The following is a 19,995-nucleotide window of genomic DNA, read 5'->3' as shown; positions in this document are numbered from 1 at the left end:
TATAATACGGCAAAGTCGTTTTTGGATCAACGCAATATCGTTACCGGCATAGCAGCGGTGAATTTGTGGTGGATTTCGGCGGATTTGGTCCTAAAGCATTACATGTATGTGAAGCCGAGTCAGTGATGGATTTTGACGGACCTGGTACTGTTCTTAGTAAAACTCAGTAAGGAGTTAGGGTTAATCAAGAATACAAATTCGGGTCTTGCCTAAGGTTGCACAAGTCTCCTAGGGCTCTAAAGGGTGAAAATCTACACTGGAATTTCTAGCAAATCTACAGAACGTGTGTGAAGAAAAAAAAAATCTTTCTAAACTGGTTAGACCGAAATCGAATTGTGGAATTCAAACCGAATGTTAAAAAATACGGATTTGAATCCCACCACAATGGAAGTTACATGCAATACACATTTTGAACAGACACGACATATCACATATTCGCAATTCTTATATAAAATTTCATTTTCTTATAAGACATGACATATGGCTGAATATCATTGCACGGATGAATGCTTCATTTGAGATGTGCAACCCACTGACGTGAACACATGCCCAAGAGGAAACAAACAATGGCGCCACGTCAGCAGGAAGCCAACCGCAAATTTGCAAATACATCCATAGATGTCAAAAAAATTTCATGGGGAACTGCACTTTCTGGCAAAAAAAAATGACCGCATGTGTTTATTTTGCGAGGAGCCTGTTCAGTTGTTGCATAATCAGTTGTCACTGAAATTTAATTTAGAAAATTGAAATCTCCAGAGTCTCAACATACGGGCAATATTTAAAGGTACGGTGCAGGTAGAGTATATCATTTGCAGCTATCCAAAAAGTAACTGACAAAATTATTGTTGAAAAGCATATTTGGTTTAAAGATGGCACTATTAAAGTCCCTGTAAAATTATTCTTTCTGGCACGCTGTCATTTTGAAGAAAACAATCAAAGAAGGTCATTTTCCAAAGATGCGTCTAAAGACACATTTTTGGGAAATTTCTGTTAGTAGTTTGTTTTTAATTTGGCGAAGCGGTGAATGTGTGTGTGAAAGCGTTGACACCACGCACACCTGCGCACGGTTGCTATTAATTATTCATCAGTTCAGTGCATGACATCGCGTAGCTGCAATCGGCTGAATGAGAACATGTCCCGGACGTTTATTTCGGCCGCAATTCAAAACATGACTTGGCAACTTTTGAATTGAAATTGAGATCCTAGAATATTGTTTTCTTGGAATATACAGCATTCACTGAGCTAAAACTTCATCAAGTTGGTTGTTCAGCACCCTTCTTTAGATTTTGAGCAGTTTTGTTGCTTCAAACGAACAAAATTCACAAATGACAAATGATGTACTCTACCTTTAAGTTGGTGCATAATCAGTTGTCACTGAAATTTAATTTAGAAAATTGAAATCTACAGAATCTCTACATACAGGCAATTTTTAAAGGGACTATCCATCGCGGTATTTTTTTCTATGATTTGACAAGAATTCTAATCAAAGAAGGAAGATTTAGAGTAAGGTATTCAATGTTTCAAAATAATAAATGAATGGTGATAAGTGGTTTGGAAGGAATTTCGAAAAGAGAATGCTTTTGGAAGAAATCTGCAATGAAAAGGGGTTGTTAAAAAATGATGATCATCGAGAAAATGAGCGAGTTTTTCCAAAATGAAATTGTTGACAATGTCATGAAAAACGTGTCCTGAAGAAAGATTTTGGCGAGTTGAACTGCAATGGCATGGAAATTTAGAAATCGCAGTTGCTATTTCATTTTGCAAGTAAAAAAATGTTAATCTTTGATTACTGCTCCTCACTTTAACCATTAGCATATTTGTATTACATTGTATTTATTCCTTGATAAATCCATGAAACCATGGAGTGCTGGGCAGTTTGGGGCGGTTCGTGACTCAAAATCAGAGGGTCAGGGGTTTGAATCCAGCTGCTGGTCATATGTTGTGTCCTTGGGCAAGCCACTTCACCCCACTTGCCTCTCTCCACCCAGAAGTATAAATGGGTACCAGCATTAGCTGGGGAGTAACCTGCGATGGACTGGCATCCCATCCAGGGGGAATAGAAATATTCTCAGTTGTTTCATGCCAAGGAAACCGGAGATAAACGCCGGCCTGATGAGCCACATTGGCTCGTGACAGACCTTTGCTTTTTTTTCCTTTTTCGGAAACCTAGATATTTATTATGTAGTTGGGACAAAGGTGAAGGAAAATAGTGTATCATCGCACCAAATACATAAATAAAACTAACTTTACATGAATATGTACCCTAGAACCAGGAACAGAAACTTTTTGGCCTCAGATTTTGAATAGACGCTTTGAATATCGCTGTCCAACCATGAAATGCAAGCGCAGGAATAATACAAAAAAGACTAGAAAATGAAACCACCACACAAAGCAATGCTTTTATATTTTTCGACAAGCCTCACTACCATGACTACATGTAGCTAAAAGCCCCATATTTGAACAGGAAGTGTAGCACATCAAAACTACGTACTGAATACATCACTAAGAATACTTTTGAAAATAAATTGGGGGGGGGGGTGCATTTCTTTAATTATAGCTTTACTATTTTTTTAAGCTGTGAAACTAGGCGTTGTCATACACACTCTGCTACGGAATATACCTTTCTCCGTTTATGTTTTTGTTCTTCGCTCATTTCATCATTAGAACCTTCTTCCTATTATCAATTGATGGAAAAAGAAAACAAACATGCACAGACAAACATTAAAAACAGACAACCAGACACAATAGAAGTTGGGGGAGTCTTGTTCAAACGCTAACACCTCGTGCAATTCCATAGATTTCTAACTGCTAGCTGCGTCATTTCCCAAACACATGGTGGAATAAAAGTTAACGTTGAGGCCCTGAAAGGGATACTTTCTACGTTTTGCGATCATTACCTGTGGTTTTTCATCCTCCTTACGGTCCATCCCGTACGTCGTGACCAATGAGCGTTGCCGCGTGGCGGCCTTGTTGTCCAGCGATGCTCGTTTCCCCGGTGCGGGAGAGTTGGGCTCGATGACGTAGCTGTGGACCAGCTCGCTGTCGCTGTCTTCGTCCGAGTAATCGTCCCATTCCTCCGAGCCCCAGCTGGAGTCCGAGTCCTCCATGATTGGTTCGGCATCCTCATCTTCGTTGATATCAAGGAGGTCTTCGTAGAGCAGGTCATCATCGATGAAGAAACCTGAACGGAGGAAATGTTAGAGCAGAGAGAAATATCAGAGTTGTACTGATGTCAACAACAATGCCACAACTAGTGGGCGTCAGGTTGGCGTAGCGGTTCTTTCCTCGCCTTCCACCGCTGTGACCCGGGTTCGAATCCCGCCTGGGCCAACATGTGGATTGGGTTTTCAGTCCCTACCTGATTCCGTGGGTTTTCCTCAGAATACTCTTCTGGGCTTTTCCTCCCACCTCTAAGACTGTAATGTCTTCACATTGTCTTCTCTTTACTGGGCCCCATGGGAGATCAGTGGATTCCACTGAATGGGCTACCCAGTTAAAATAAGAAATAAATAAATAAATAAATAAATAAACTAGTCAATCGTAAATCAGACACAAGTCAATCACATGTCAATCACAAGTCAATTAGGAGTCAATCACAAGTTAGTCACAGGTCAATCATGAGTCAATCACAAGCCAATCACAAGTAGGATCATAAGTGAAGTTACAAGTAACAGGGGATAACATAATTCATATGATTCTTTTTCACTTCTCTCGAGACTTGATGACTTGCGATTGACTTACCGTACATTAGTGACAGACTTGACCACATAACAAATAAATTAGACTCTACATTTAGAAAAGCCCTCTTGTCAGGCTGTCCAAAAATTCACAGATCTGTTTGAATCATTCTATAAATTTGTGGTCCACTTTTTTTTCCCGTCCCTGTTACATCTGACATCTATGATTGTATAATTCTGATGCCCTCCTTAATGCAGTCATCCTCCAAGAGTGATTATGAATAGCAAACTACATGTATCTACTTGGGGTGTGCATTTTAACAAGGGAAACGGGTACCCGATTGAAAAAAATGGGTACCTGGGAGAAACCCAACCCCCAAATTAAAATCTCGGAAGTTGCTGTTGAGATTGTCCATAGAGGTCCTCACGATTAAACACTACCACATTGGTGCGTCAATACAGCAAGATACAAGTGTGTACAGTAAGCTTTGTCGTGGTGTAAACTGCAACTTTCGCGGGCATCATAAACGTGAAACATGTTTTGTTCACCATGTAGCCTGGTTTTCATGTAGAAAATTCCCCACAAATGACTTTCAAAACCTTTCTTTTTCCACTGTCTGAAAACTTACTTAGTAATTTGTAAAGATACGGTCACCCGATCCCATAATCTGGAACCGATACCTGACATCAATGGTTGGGTACTTGGGTACCCGGTTTCAATGCACAGCCCTACTACATATTCAACAAATAAAAAAATCACTTGAAGTCATTCTTAATGATACTTGAATGGCAAATTACAAAGTGCCATGGTAACAGGGACAGGAAAAATGTCACACTTTGGACCCTAAATTTATAAAATTACCATTAGTGCATGTACATTTTCGTACAGAGTGAGTAAAAAAAAAGACAACCCAAATGGCGCCCACTATTTTTTAAAGAAGTTCTGTATGCAGTGCTTTCTAGATCTATGATATGAAAGCCCAATTATTGCTTTCCTTTAGTTAAAGAATCGTTCAAATCGCTCACATACTTTCTAGTTATGGAATTTTGAACACAAACACTGTTTTTTAAGCTTGTCCACGGATCACAATAAAGGTTTTAGTAATATTTCAGCAAAACGAAAACTATTCACATCAATAAACACATCAGATCACTCTCATAACCATGGTAACTGGCACTCATCATAGCATTTATATAAAACCCTGCTGCTTCCAATGTTAAAATAAAGTGCTTTATAATGTCAAGAGTTTATAGTCTTGCCCTGCCTTGTACTTGGCTAACCCGGAGACTTATGGGACTATTCTGGTATCATTTTCAGGATACGACATGGTTTTATTTTTACTGAAATATACATGTACCTTAAATGTGATCCGTGGACAAGGTTAAAAATGGAGTTTTCTTCAAAATTCCATAACTGGAAAAGTACATGAGCGATTTGAATGATTAAAAGAAAGCTTATTACTTGGGCTTTTACATCCTAGATCTGGAAAGCGCTACATGCAGAACTTCTTTAAAAAAAAAAAATAGGGGGCACCATTTGGGTTTCTTTTTGTGTGTGATCCACCCTGTATTTTAAAGGGAAAACATGTACAACATTTGCTTTTGCTGTAATTTTCAGAAATAAATGGATTTGGAGGAATAGTATGATAAAGCAAATATTGTTACACTGACTTGTTTCACGTTTTGGGTTCGTAGATGCTGAAAAAAAACCAAGAAAACCAATCATGTTCTTGTAGTCTGGTTCCCTGACCCCACTTAAGATGAAACAAAGCAATTTATAGACGTTGGGAATTATAAGGTCAGAGAATCAGTCTAGCAGGCTTGTACCCCTTCACAGGTGTGTAATCAATTGCAAAGAAAATGCGGAATAACTAAATATAAAAAATTAGGAGCAGTTTTGAAAAAAGTTAGTTTTCTCCAACGCTGGTCGGCCGACCAGCGTTGGAAATTGATAAAAAAAAATACCCGTTTACTTAAAAATGTCAGCACACTAGGAGCCATGATTGTATGTGATGCTTTAGACTGTCGTTCCCTAACAATCCAGTAAAGAATTTTGTGGTAATTTGATCATTTTGGTTTTTGGTGTTTGCAAATGTTGTATCTTCCCTTTAAGCCCCTTATGTCCCTCCAACCCGACAGGGCAAGTAAAAAGCATTTTTTTAGCCTCAAACATCGTCCATCGACTCTGCGTTCCTGTTACCGTTTCCCCAAGCTAGCTGGATCCAATGTACCACATCTCCCGTTGTCATTCTATCCGACGATCAGACACTTTAATTTCCGCAAAGCAAACCCAAACACCGAGGTACCCAGGGGGACTGTAAACCGATATTATTAGCGCAGACGGTGCCAAAATAAAATTTTAAAAAAAAATAAGAAGAAAAAGCTTTTCGGTTTTTCCTGATTTATGAACATCTTTTCTTTGTAATATGAAATGCGAGGCAGTATTTGTCCAAATTACCAACAGTCGCGCTCCGAGCGTAGTAAACCGAGATCATTGGCAAGTAGATTGCGACGTGCACCCCCACTTTGACTACTGTGTTTGTGTTTATAAATGCCGGCGATAAATTTTTCTATCAAGACGTACCGCAACACGGAACAGATTGTAATGAGTTTTTGATGTTCATTATCGTGGCTTTAATGTTGCAATCAGTTGTAATGGACTGTTCTCCTTACGACTATTAAAAAAGCGATGGGGAACAATTTCTCTAGTCGAGGCTGGTGTAGATCTTTTTTAAGCCCTTCAACACGTTACTGCTCGTCTGATGAGCCTGGTCGACACTTTCTACAAGATTTCCCGAAGGACTTGTGGTTTCAGACTTGCAATATACTCCTGGCTTTAGACAGCTCACGCATGCAATCATGTCCAGAGTGTTGTTTTTATAATGTGCTCGCGGCTTGACAGTGGGCAGACGACTCTCCGTGTTTCTTGGGCCGCTCACGAACGCTCGAGCTTGTCAAGCTTCAAATGCAGACTACTTGAGCAATAATTATATCATCATACACCTTAATGTTTCTTAATTCATTTATGCACCAATGAGTTGTGAAGGTAATCACTTGCTCAATTTTACTTGATAAATATATTTCATTTTCTGTTTTGTAAATTTGTTTTAATAATTAAAAAAAAAAGTACCACTTCAAATTATTTTTTAAAAATCTTTACTGAATTGTGGAATTTGGGATGTACAAAATGCAGTCTAATTTTTCCCTACTTTTTTTTTTCTTCAATATTTGGTGTTTTTTTTCAATTGGTTGGTTGGATTTAAAAAATAATACGAGTTATATAATTACTGAAAGAAACAGATACATGATGGAAAGTAGGAATGTCAGAAAGGGTGGAAAGATTATTTCAATAAAAGCAAAACTACAGTATCAGTCAAATCTTTTCAAATGATACAAATGTTAGATTTTGAGAAAATGGTCTTTGATTACTTCAAGGTATCATCTTTTTCAGGTCGGAACATTTAAAATGGAAGTTGTTGAAAAAAATTAAACAAGAACGCACAAATGTACCGGTATAACCGGTTAAAAAAAGCTAGTTCTAAGCTCAGTATTCTATATGTACATTGTAAGTATGAAAAAGTTAATAGAGCGTGCAAGTTGACCTAAAAATTCCCCAATATTTTATGAGAATACAGCACATCCGGGCAGCATGTAGAGGATCTACATGTACAACATGTATAACTTCCTAACTTTTGCATTTATGTTGTGTCCTGACTGGGCCCATCCAATCAAGGGCAATAAATGGGTATTTCAAAAGACAAGAAAACATTACAATTTACAACATACTGAAAATATAGCGAATTGATGACTATCATAAAATCAAAATTGTTGACCTCAATTTTCGTTCAATCGATCGCGCGGATAACAATTGGGTAAATTTAAACACGGGAGTCTGTGACTAGACTACTCAGTGTTTGGTACCGAGATGTTCACATGAAAAGTGAACGTGGACTGGCGAGACTTACATGTACACACTCCATATCACTGCTTACATGTACATTGTATGTATGTTTATTTATCACAAATTATTAACACCTCACCCACAGATTGTGTCTTGATTGGCTGAGAGTGAGTCACATGGTACTTTCTATTTTTGCTATCTTTCTGTGCACGGCCAAAAGTACTATACCTGTAGCAACCAAAGTACTATACAATTAGCAACCAAAGTACTATACAATTAGCAACCAAAGTACTATACAATTAGCAACCAAAGTACTATACAATTAGCAACCAAAGTACTATACCATTTAGCAACCAAAGTACTATACCATTAGCAACCAAAGTACTATACGCATGGCGCGGTATTTGTGTGCAAATGCATGCTGGTGTGCGCTTTGAGCATTGCGCATAGCGGGTATTGTTCCCAAGAGAGAGCGCCACGGAGTTGGGTTAAAACATTTCGTGAAGGGGAGGTTTGGAAGAGAGAAATACATTTCCCACCAAGTTTGTACTGAAATTGAAGTACATTCTAAAACTGTGTTCAGATTTCAGTAACTTAAAATATTGAAACAAAGCAGAATCTGTGTGTGTGAAGTGTTATAAAGCATTCTATATTCCCTCGGCTTTGCCTCGGAAAAATAGAAAGTCCATGGATCACCTCGGGAGGCTAGTTTTACTACACCACTTGAAGCATTCAATATTTGTATACTATGCCTATACCTGTTGTATCAAGTAACGCGTCCCACTGCAACTGACGTTCATCTCTACGCACTGGGCACGGCTGCTCTTTGACATACTCTGACAGAAGACTTGGGAACTCGCTCAACACCTGCGGATCCATTTCCAACCAGGCCTCCGAGTAGAACGGTTTCTCCATCGCGACAGCGCCAAAAGTCCAGCTTTCGCTTTTCTTGTTCGCTGAGATTTTTGTTGGTTACACGTATGTCCGCTCAAAATACAAAAAGATTAGTGCAAGAACTAGTGTTCCACGCTCACGTTCAGCTCTGCTGTGCCAAGTCACACTAAATCCTTGCTCCGAATGAATAACAACTAGAACCTTGCACAAATATTGTTGATCCGTGCTCACAGGGAAAAAAACCCAGGAAATTCCCCTTCTAACATGTCCAAGAATACACTACTGTTTGTCCGTGATGGCAAGAAAATATGAATCAGGTAAAAAACAAACAAGGAAATTCCATGTTGAAATCCCAGTACTATTGTTTTTCACTTTCACAGTCCTTGGCATAGGAAATAATTAAGGATGCAGGAAATCAGCTGATCCGAGGGAAAGTTCAAGGGCTAAAGTTTACCACAGTCATGCTTGAAGTTCTCTTTACTCTTTACTGATTGGTGTAACTGCAAGCATCTGTTCCTTGCTCTATGCTGCAAGAGAGATAACAGCCCTTCCGAAATATCAATTAGCAAACTTCCAGCACCAAGCTACATCGTAATTGTAAGTAGAATCTCTATGCAAACGTGTTCTCTAAAGTACTCAAAGAACAATCTCCAGAAATTCAAAGATACCAGTAGCTCCAAAACTCACTCCCGACAATCAGTTGCACAAACTCCAGAATCTTAACATCTTCCTACGACAAGGCTGCATCAGTACATCTGCGATATCATTTAGCATTCGTGCCAAAAATCCACTCAAAGTTGTGTGTTATTTCTTAACAGTTCGCATGCATCCATAACTGCTGCAACATTCATTTAATTGCCTTGCTGAACCATGCCAAGTCACTGAAGAACTACAACTTTTGTTCCGTCGATACAAGAGTTAAAAAAACATCCAACAGCTGCTCCTCAAGGTACATGTATTACAGGCACAAAGAGAGGCTCATCTTATTAATCAAAAAAACTGTTTTGACCACTGCTTGATATGGTTTACCAGCTGACTGTGAAGAGCACATGTACCCACATGTACACAACTGTTACATAACACTTTGCCTATTATAAAGTTAATTGCCTATTTCTGACTGCATAATCTTTGTGTTTCCGCATGAGTGATCATGATGGTACATGTACATGTACATGCAGTAAATTAACAATATCTGTATTGTAATTCTACAGGCCTGGGATTGTGTGGCATAAAATTGTATAATTTTTTTCTTTAAATTGCTACACTTTGTTTATTCATTTCAATTTACTGCTTCCCACAAACAGAATGGGAAAATTCCACTTCTCTTTGTGATTTTGGGGTTCTTTTCTTATTGTGATGCTGTATTTGTGATGCTTTTGGTCCAAAACAGACTTTTTTGAACAGCTTGTAAAACACATAGCTTGTAAAAAACATACCTTTTTACATGTACATGTGTAAATATTGTTTAAAATATGTATTTTCCTTAACAGTTTGAAAACAGTTTAATTTTTGAAAATAGACTTTCCGTGGTAAAGTGATGCCCATTTGCAGTTTGTTTATATCAGTGTCGCGTGTGAAAATGGAGATACAGTTGTACTGCCTATAGATTTAAGTTTTGGGTACACTTCTAAAAATCATTTCAAATTCTTTTAGCTGTTAAGATTTCAGAGAAATAACAATAATGCAAATACAAAAAAAATAAAATAATAATTTTAAAAAAGTTAAAAATTTGGAAAATCAACCAAAAAAATCATTCATTTTCACAAAAATATCCATTCGTGCTCGGCCCCAAAACATTGTATTTTGATCTATCACGTCACTTTTAATAAATTTTTTACACCTATATGTATGTGTTTGGGCAATTCAATTCAATTCATTCATCACTGTCTTAGAGTTGTTTAAATTATAATTCTTCATTAAATTTTCAACGCCAAGTTAGCAGTTTGAGTACTGAGCTTAACAATAAATACAGTCAAAAGGAAGATAAAATTTGAGCTGATAGTTTGAAAACTAAGCACATTTTCCAATGCCTGTCCAATTTATGCATTCACAGTGCCATTAAAATATTTCCCGGGGATCTAGCCGATCTATTATCTTAAGCTGCTTGGATTTGACCTAAATGGTTTTGAGTCCCGGTGGTACGGTGCTTGTAGATTAACCGGATTACACTGCCGTCCCAAGACGCGAATTTTCCATGAATTATTCTTACAGTGGGCCCTGAAGTAATCTTGTTGGAGATGTTTTTTTTTACTGCCATGACGTTTGTTTTCATGTTTTTGTCCCTTTGGTAGGGTTTAAATTGGTTGTTTTTATGTAATCAACTTGGAAGACAAATATTTATTGGATGCCAACAGAATTTCAAAGTGCATGTTATTTGCATGTTTGTTGTACCCACAGGAGTAAGGCCAGAACAAGCATGGCAATATTTTGCATACTGTAATGGAGAATGGATGTTTGGGCATATTTGAATCTGTAATTTGTTATTTTTACGAGGATGGAGATGACAGAACATTTTCAACTTTGAGAAGTTGATGTTGCGGGGGTGTTGCGGGGCTGGGGAGGTACCGTAGCCTTCATACAAGGCTACCGTGACTTGGGCAGGCATTTGACTGAGATGTGAAGCCATCCTATTGAGTAGAGACTACACACACCAAGTGACAAAGTCACACGGCCTTTTGCACTTGGTCAAAAATTCTTATGTTTAAATAAGAGAATAAATATGAACTTGGCCTGTTTTAAACAAGTCTGTTTAATACTTGCTAGGGGCGTTCAGCTCTGGCCATTATCCGTGACCAGGCTCCTAGCCAGTTTTAAACGAACGTGTTTAAAACCAGCCAAGATTAGTTCCCATTCATAAATACTTTTCGGTCAAAAAGTCAAAATACATCGAAGTAAAAAATGGACAAAATTCTAACCATTTTCTTCAACAATTTTACTTCATATTTTGTGAAACAACCCTCTGGCCATGTGCATAGTGCTAACAACCTCCTTATAAGGAGATTGTGCACTCGGTACGTACTGAGTGATGTGGCTAGAACGAAGCGGTGTTTTACCGGCGGCTTAAAACCACCCACGTGACGCCCTATTGACCAATAAGAATGGGTAAATTGTCTCAGGTATAAACAAGTTATGAATATTCTTTATAATTTCTCAGCATATTTTTTATGCAAATAAGCTGAACTCGCAATGGCCGATCACAGTCGACGGTTCAGATGGACATGAAACGTGATCCCTGGTACGCGGTAAAAACTGGGTCAAGTACTTCCCGGTACATGTACGATAATGGCGACGCAACGGCTGCTGAATGAGTATTTAAAAAAAAAAAATAGTCCTGATGCTCCCAATAGCTGATTTCTCGCCTAAAGTTTAGGAACAATTCAAAAGCGACCCGGCCAGATTGAAATGCAAAAGGCCTCACGACTTGTCACTCAGTCTGGACTGTGTAATCTCTCCTGGAGCTGCCTAACGTTTTGGATGCTCTGTTCCTAATCCAAAGTCATGATGGTCTTGTCAAAAGACTAACAGCAGGTTCATACTAAGCGCGAAAGCAAATACAAATCTGTGATGTCATGGCAAATTGTTTGTGCTGTAATTTTGCAAAAGCTGAATACATTTCAACCCCGTTGAATTTCGCTTGAGGTACCGGTACACTAATGAACTGGCCTTAATCTTACCCCCTAACACTAACAGTTCCCCAGAACTACCCTACTCAATCCAACAGAGTCCGACGATTTCTCATAATGAGTTTCCTGCTCAATCCAACACAGCCCCACACAACCCAACATGCTAAGTTGTTGGTACCTGAACATATAAAATGACTGGCATGCTCAATCCAACAGAATCCAACTGTGCCTTATTTTTCTGTTTGCTGCTGGATCCAACAGAGTCCAACTTGGCATTATTTACCAGTACCCAACAGAATCTGACTCTGAATGTTTTCAGTTGCCTGCTGAATCCAACAGATTTCAACAGGAATAGATACAAGGTATTTAATACAATATGTAAAATAAACATATATATAAATATAATGTGCCTGTTTGTTTTTACGCAAATTGGGTTTTAGTTTTCACAGACTGGGGGAACTTTTCATTTTATTATATTTTAATTGTTTTCTTGTGATGTGTTGTGTAAATTTTATCAGGAACATGTTAACATATCATATTTAGTGTAATGCTATAGTATTATTGTAATATTTTAGCTGTTAAAACGAAATTGTAAATCATGTGCAATTCAGCCCTTGGCTGCGATTCATGATGCTTTATAATAAACCAATTCGAAATTAAATGAAATGAAACACCGCAAAAAAAGAAAGTCCACACTCATTGCAAGGGTCATAATTTTGGATCTGATCGTCTTATGATAACGTCATTTACATGTTTATAGGCCTTTGGGGAATGTTGTTAGCTACATTTTGATACCGCGTTTGCTACCAAAGACATTAATTTGTCCAAGATTGACAACGGTTTATGAAAAACCATGCAGTTTGAAAAGTTGCAATTTAAGAGATACGCCAGGAGAAATTGGTAAGTGCCAACACACGTGGCCCTAATTGGCCCCTATCGACTGCACAATGTCCGAGCAAAGTGTGGGAACTTCAATTTCACATGTTCCCATTTAACAGTGCGATTGATATTCCCTGCCGATCGTTTCGGGCAGTGTCACATTATCACACAGCAACTCCTAATCGACTCACGTACTCTTTCAATTTGCAACTTTTCAAGCTGCATCATTCTTCATAAACCATTGTCAGTGTTAGTTGATTGACAGTCTTTGACAGCAAATGGGGTATCAAAATGTAGCTAACAACATTCCCGAAAGGTCTATTTAAATGACGTCATCATAAGATGATCAGATTCAAAATTGTGACACCTCCAATGAGTGTGGTCTTTCTTTTTTGGGGGTGTTTAGTTGATCCTGTTGGATTGAGCAAGGTTAGGGTTTTTATGGGGAAAAAGGAGGGTGGTGGGGTTAGGAGGTTTTTCAAAAATATTTTTAGACCAACCTTGTTCCCCCTCGTCAAAATTCATATCTTCATAAGGACCGTTCTCCTCAGCGTCGCATTCCAAGGCATCAAACTGAGCCGACAGACGGGAGTGAGCTTGGGCATACTCACCCTCATACCCTAGAAACAGACAATATGAAATCAGTTAAACAAGTTGTTTGTTAGACAAGTTAGTTGTTATAGTTGTTTGGTATGTAACCAAAGTTTGGGGCATCAGTGATCTCAATTTTGTCGTGACATTTTGGGATACATGTTCAATGTACAATGTACGTACATGTAGCCCTCACTTTTTTGCCAGGGGCATGTTTTGGCTGTCGTAACCAAAACTTGGTTCGATGTTTCTCATTGGTTTATAATTTTAGCCACTTGGGTAGTGCATTTACACTTGTTTTTACTTCACAACCATGTTTCAAAAACTATCAACCAATGACAAACAACTGAACCAATTTTTGGTTATGGCCGCCAAAACATGCCCCAGATGAAAGTTTTTCAGTCTTATTATTCAGCAAGTTAGCATGATGTTTTGATATGTGCAAACTAAACGAATAAAGATGGAAGTAAAGTCTCATTCATTGGGTGATTGGTACAAACCGGTCACCTTTTTGAAATTGTTCAAATTTTTCTTCTAAAGTTGTGTTTTTTTTAACCGGACAACGACTCTCCACACCTTTTTCTCTAAATTGTAAATGGTATAAACTTCAAACTTTGAACAAACATCAACCTGCTTTCAAATTTTCTAAACCATACACTATGAACTCCATGCACAAACACATTATGGTGTTTTGTTATCACTTTTGAAAGCTGGGGACACACTGTGTGCATGTGCGTATTCATGCGCGTAAAGCGCGAAGCACGCACAACTCGTTTTTGTTTTGAATATGCACCAAACCCATGGCGTCTTCGCGTGAGCATCATGTCCCTCCCAGTGACATCACACTGGCTCCATGGGAAAGTGCACATGTATGTAAACAAAGTGTGACGTCATCAGTACAGAGGCTTATTGGGGAACAGAATCACTTTTTACTCACAACTCGCCCCTCCCCCTTCTGGTAATGACACAAGCATAGTGCCAGCTTCAGCAAATTCTCCCTGGTGTGTTTTACTGTTTACATGTAGGGTAGATCATTTGTCATTTGTGCATTTTTTTTTTCGTTTGAAGCAACAAAAGTGCTCAAAATCTAAAGACGGATGCTTAACAACTAACCTGATGAATTTTTAGCTCAGTGAATGATGTACCGTATATTCCGAGAAGACAATGTTTTAGGATCTCGATTTCAATTCAAACGTTGCCGAGTCTTGTTTTGAAGTGCACCAAATCAGTGTCCGTGACATGTTCTCATTCAGCCGATTGCAGCTATGCGATGTAACACACTGAACGGATGAATAATACCTACTGCGCGCGCATGTGCGTTGTGTCAACGCTTGCGCGCACTCATTCTCATATTCGCCGAATTACAAATCTACTGCTAATGGAAATTTCCAAAAATGCGTCACTTGACGCATCTTTGGAAATGACCTTCTTTTATTGTTTTCTTCAAAATGACAGCATGCCAGAAAGACTAATTTCACAGGGAGTTTAGTGCCATTACTATCTTTAAACCAAGTAAGCTTTTCAACATGAATTTGGTCAGTTACTTTTTGGATAGCTGCAAATGATTTAGGTCTACCCATCCCTTTAATATCAAGTGCAGTGCTTCTGTCATTACCGGAGGCCTTCATAAGTGTAATGTGATTGTGTGTCCAGAAATACATGTATAATGAAGTGTATAGAATCCTAGGTGGGGGTTAAAGAGGTTGTGGAATGCTCGAAGACATTTCCGTCATTTTTCGGGTATATGTAGCCTAAGGTGTGATGAAATAAAAACGACTATCGTGTCTGTCATGAAATGAGTGCAAAAGGTACTTTTGAGAGCCGTTTTTCAGGTCCTGTTTCGACCCGAACGTGCAATTTGTGTAAAAGTCGTCGTTGGGGGCAGCAAACAAAACATAGTAAATCGTGACGTAATAAACAGGACTCCCGATGCAGCGTAGTATAAACGAGTCCTGTTTATTACGTCACGATTTACCATGTTTTGTTTGCTGCCCCCAACGACGACTTTTACACAAATTGCACATTCGGGTCGAAACAGGACCTGAAAAACAGCTCTCAAAAGTACGTTTTGTACTCATTTCATGACAGAAACAATAGTCGTTTTTATTTCATCACACCTTAGGCTACATATACCCGAAAAATGACGGAAATGTCTTCGAACATTCCACAACCTCTTTAAAATTAACTACAGCACGCATGTTCCAAAAGCCCGCTGCACACAAGAATTACATAACGGTGCATCTGCTGAGCAAACAGTCATTTGTGGCCATTTGCTCAGCACGTAGCTCAGAAAATATCACCGTGTGCGGTCAGTTTTTGCTTTGGGTTTTTTGGCCTTGTTGTCAGCGACTATATTTTAGAGGACGAGCTGGTTGATTTGTGGCGAGATTGACCTTGTTTGTACAATGTTCAGTCACCTGATTTAAAAATTCAACCAGCTTGCCTTCTAAAATATAGCCGCTGACAACGTCGCTGACACTTTCTGGGGGCCGCCATCTTGAAATCACGTGAACACAGTATGTGTGCTTTCTTTGGCTAGTTAATTTTTTTTTTGCTTAGCACGTGGCTCAGGTTGCCTGCACACAGTGAGTTTTCCGCCTCGAAAGGCAAAAAAAATCAAACAGGATGGACATTTGCCTCACGAAGCAGAAAACGCAGCAAAAATTGACCGCACACATTTTGTGAGCTATACATGTATACGTGGTTAGCAAACGACCATGAATGACTTTTTGCTCAGCAGATAGCTCATGTGTGTGGCGGGCTATAAAAATGTCATTTATATGTATGGGGGTGTTAATGATGTGCTGCATACCAAAGGGTCAAAAGTCAAGGTTCAAAGGTTGCATACATACAGATGCTGACAGTATGAAGATGAGTGAAGGATGAAAGCAGACAGCCAAGATGACAGACCGGTGATTGTTTACAGACACACCAAGTTTCAAGTCAACAACTCAACATTACCATACCTTCGTAAATTTCATTCTCATGCCAGCCTTGGTTTTCCCCACGCTCACCTCCGTTGGACCGACCCTCGTTCCCGGGTCCTTCGCCGAGGCACGTCACTTCGTAGATCGTCGGATCCGACGAGTCCTTCCCATCATCCCTCTGGCCGCTCCGGGGGGATGCAAATCTCGGCTTGATCGCGGTGGCGTTGCTATCAGTGGCGTACGACAGCATGGCGTCGTAGCTGAGCGGGTCTGGCTGTTTCCGCGACTCGACGATGGCGGCCAGTTTCACAGTCTGGTCCCTAGCCTCTCGGTAGTTGCTCGGCATTTCCAAGTTCGTCGGCCGACTTTTCCGCGGCTTTGTGTTCCCGTTTGCATCTATGTTGCCGTTTGCATTGCCTTGCGCTGGAAGTTGGTTGTCGGTTCCTTCGTACTGGGCTTGGAGGACTTGAACCCCTGCCATACTAGGGGGTATGACATCATCATAAATGTCCTCCTCTGGAATCGGAGGGTGAGCCAGCTCCGACTTATTGTTGGAATTATTTTCGTGAGTGCTGCGTTGGAATTGGACACTGGAGACAACGTATATATCCTCGGGCTGGTCGCTTGGGTTGACCACATCATCGTAAATGATCTCACTTGGGTCAGTTGCTAAGCGACTGACCTCCGGCGTTTGACCTCCTGTGACCTCTGGAATACTGCTTTCTGATTGGCTGCTGGGGGGTTTGGAAGGACTGGGCTGCTGGGAATGTGCACCATTCTCCTGTCTGGACATCTGCGATAACAAGATTGTCATGAGAGAAAGAAAATAACCATGAATATCAAATGTGTCGAAATTAAAAATCGAAATGTCAAACCAAATCTTATTATGAAATTACAGTGTAAATTTGGGATAATCGTTGAGATCATTTTGACAAGTTGCCTTTGAATAACACGACGTATCTATCGGAGTGTCCTTCTATAAATTTGGGATCCACTTTGTTTTCTGTCCCTGTTACATCTGACATCTATGATTGTATAATTCTGATGCACTCCTTAATGCAGTCGTCCTCCAAGAGCGATTATGAATAGCAAACTACCTATCCAACAAATAAAGAAATCCTTGGACATCATACTTAATTAACCCTAACCTTTCCAAATCCTCAAAAATGTTCTTTGCAAAATGGAGGATTTTGCAGGATTGAGGCTATATATGGCAAAAATTTGTGGCTGATTTAAGGTTTTAGGCCGCACCTTGTGTTGTTTATGCTTAGCCCTGCATAAATTTAGTAAAATGTAGGCCTACTTGAAATCCTCAGCACTGCTCCAGGATATCACTGGCTCTGCCTCAACATACATTGAATGTTATTGGTGGGGGATTTTACAGGATTGAGGCAGTGGTCACCCCTCCAAGGACCACATGCCAGAAACAGCAGATGGTTTGGAGGATTGAGGCTGCATGCAATTTTTACAAAGAGGCAGTCGGAGGATTTTCCAGAATTGAGGTTGCATCCAAGCAAAAATGCCCAAGGAGTTAGGGTTAACGCAGTCGTCCTCCAAGAGTTATTATGAATAGCAAACTACCTACCCAACAAATAAATAAATCCTCAGACGTCATTTTTAATGATACTTGAATTGCAAATTACAAAGTACAAGGTAACAGGGACAGGAAAAATGTCACACATTGGACCCAAAATTTATAGGATGAGCTAGAGGTGCATGCATAATCACAGAGTTATTAAACTCATGTCTCCGTGCAGCATGACTCATAGCCACAACATGTACAGGTGACTGTGTGTCTGTACGTCTGAACAGTGAGTCCCACACACTTCAGGGACCTAATGTACTTGTACCTAGACACATACTCAGGGATGGTTGTTACTGATTAACCAATTAAAGCTGATCACACATCGTTTGTCACAAAGGACGAGTGTGTCGTGTCGCTGGTGAAAAACAAATCGGCAGGCCACGTAGTTAAAAGATTCTGCTTGCGTTCGCCATATGGACTATGCAATGTAATTTGTTTTAAATGCAATCCTTGAAAATGCACCTTTGTGTCCCATTTAACCTTATTTCAAATTTTCGTTTTGCCATTTTCAAGGCTATTTTGGTGACCGTTAATGCAAATTTCAAGTGTCATGTTATTCCGGGCAGAAACCTCAATGTTACAGCTACCGTATTTCAGCACCACAAGTTGCCAGAATTTAGGATATTTTGATGTCACAAATTTTCTTTTCTTTGGTGATTCGTGGTTGTGTCAGTACATGACTGTAAGCCTATGAGCACGCTTTTCTCACAGATGTTTTCAATGAGCAAATTTTGGGTTCACAATTTAAGAACTTTCTGGATCAACCCTAACTCCCTAGGGGGTATGCAAAATCGTAATAAAATTGGAGGATTCAGGACTGTTAGGGACAGTCTGCGGGTAATACACGATACAGTGCGCCACCAAGAGCATTCCGCAGTCCATTTTTCGCAGTGCATTGTGGGAGACGGTCCACACATTCGTCATGACATGGGACACTTAATATTGTTAGCTTGTGCAGTCAGTAGTTTCGTAATCATATGATTTGATTATCTTTTTTCTTTTCGTTTATTTTTATCAAGATGCATGGTGTTTTTGTGTGAGGCGACAGAATGCTATGCCCCGATCTATCAAACATTCCTCAAGTTGTCTACTGGTACTTGTTCCAAGTCGCGGCAAGTCTAACGTAAACTTGAATAATGGACTCTCCGTGGTAAACTCTTGGTGGCACACTGTATTGTGAATCGTCAGCATTCTGAAGGTTGTGGGCTCGAGTCCAGCCTTGGGCAAGACACTTTTCACTCGTTGCTTCTCTCCACCCAGGGGTAAATGGGTGAGGGCAGAGATGGTTATCGTGACAGATATTAGCTGTTTTGTGCCACAATGGCAGCATGGAGCTGTTTACTCCCCAGGGAGCTGAGATTGTCTTTGAAATGTTTCTCTCGCCCGATGTCAGATCATGGATAATAATGTAAAGCACTTGATCTTAGATAGTGCTAAATAAGTATCCACTATTATGAATCTTTATTAATTTAAAGAGGATTATATACTCTGACCCTCTAGGACAAACAAAAACTGCCAGAAAAAAAAAAGTTGCCTTAAAAAGGGAGTCAGGTTGGCGTAGCGGTACTTTCCTCGCCTTCCACCGCTGTGACCCGGGTTCAAATCCCACCTGGGCCAATATGTGGATTGGGTTTTCAGCCCCTGCCTGATTCCGTGGGTTTTCCCCAGAATATTCTTCTAGGGTTTTCCTCCCACCTCTAAGACTGTAACTTCTTATCATTGTCTCCTCTCCACAGGTTTCTTCAGGCTTGTGAGCTACAATGCCTAGGGCGCTTTTGAGGAATCCTATGGTTTAATTACCAGAAATGATTAATAATAATAATAACAATAAAGGCAAGGTATTTCGTGTATATGTGCGGTACTACTTTGCCATGGAATGAAAAGAGACAAAAAAACTGCTGGCCAAAATTGACCGGTC

General features: G+C 39.7%; 1 protein-coding gene across 5 annotated transcripts in view; it reads right to left on the bottom strand.

Annotated features, from left to right (window-relative positions):
• LOC119731760 (rho guanine nucleotide exchange factor 10-like) overlaps window positions 1–19,995 on the bottom strand; it is a 97,230-nt gene that overhangs the window by 40,902 nt on the left and 36,333 nt on the right. For 3 of the 5 annotated variants that reach the window (XM_038205006.1, XM_038205007.1, XM_038205008.1), the window contains exons 3-5: window positions 16,532–17,285; window positions 13,475–13,594; window positions 2,898–3,181 (exon numbers count right to left, since the gene is read on the bottom strand). In XM_038205006.1, coding sequence (XP_038060934.1) covers window positions 2,898–3,181; window positions 13,475–13,594; window positions 16,532–17,285 — 1,158 coding nt within the window. Of the gene's footprint in view, window positions 1–2,897; window positions 3,182–8,336; window positions 9,012–13,474; window positions 13,595–16,531; window positions 17,286–19,995 lie in introns of those variants that run through there. The other 2 variants (XM_038205009.1, XM_038205010.1) reach the window with 2 other exon arrangements.

The sequence above is a fragment of the Patiria miniata genome, unplaced genomic scaffold (assembly GCF_015706575.1).
Source record: "Patiria miniata isolate m_02_andy unplaced genomic scaffold, ASM1570657v1 HiC_scaffold_24, whole genome shotgun sequence".
Taxonomy (NCBI): domain Eukaryota; kingdom Metazoa; phylum Echinodermata; class Asteroidea; order Valvatida; family Asterinidae; genus Patiria; species Patiria miniata.
Note: the sequence above shows the minus strand (reverse complement) of the source record. Positions and strands in the feature narration are given on the sequence as shown.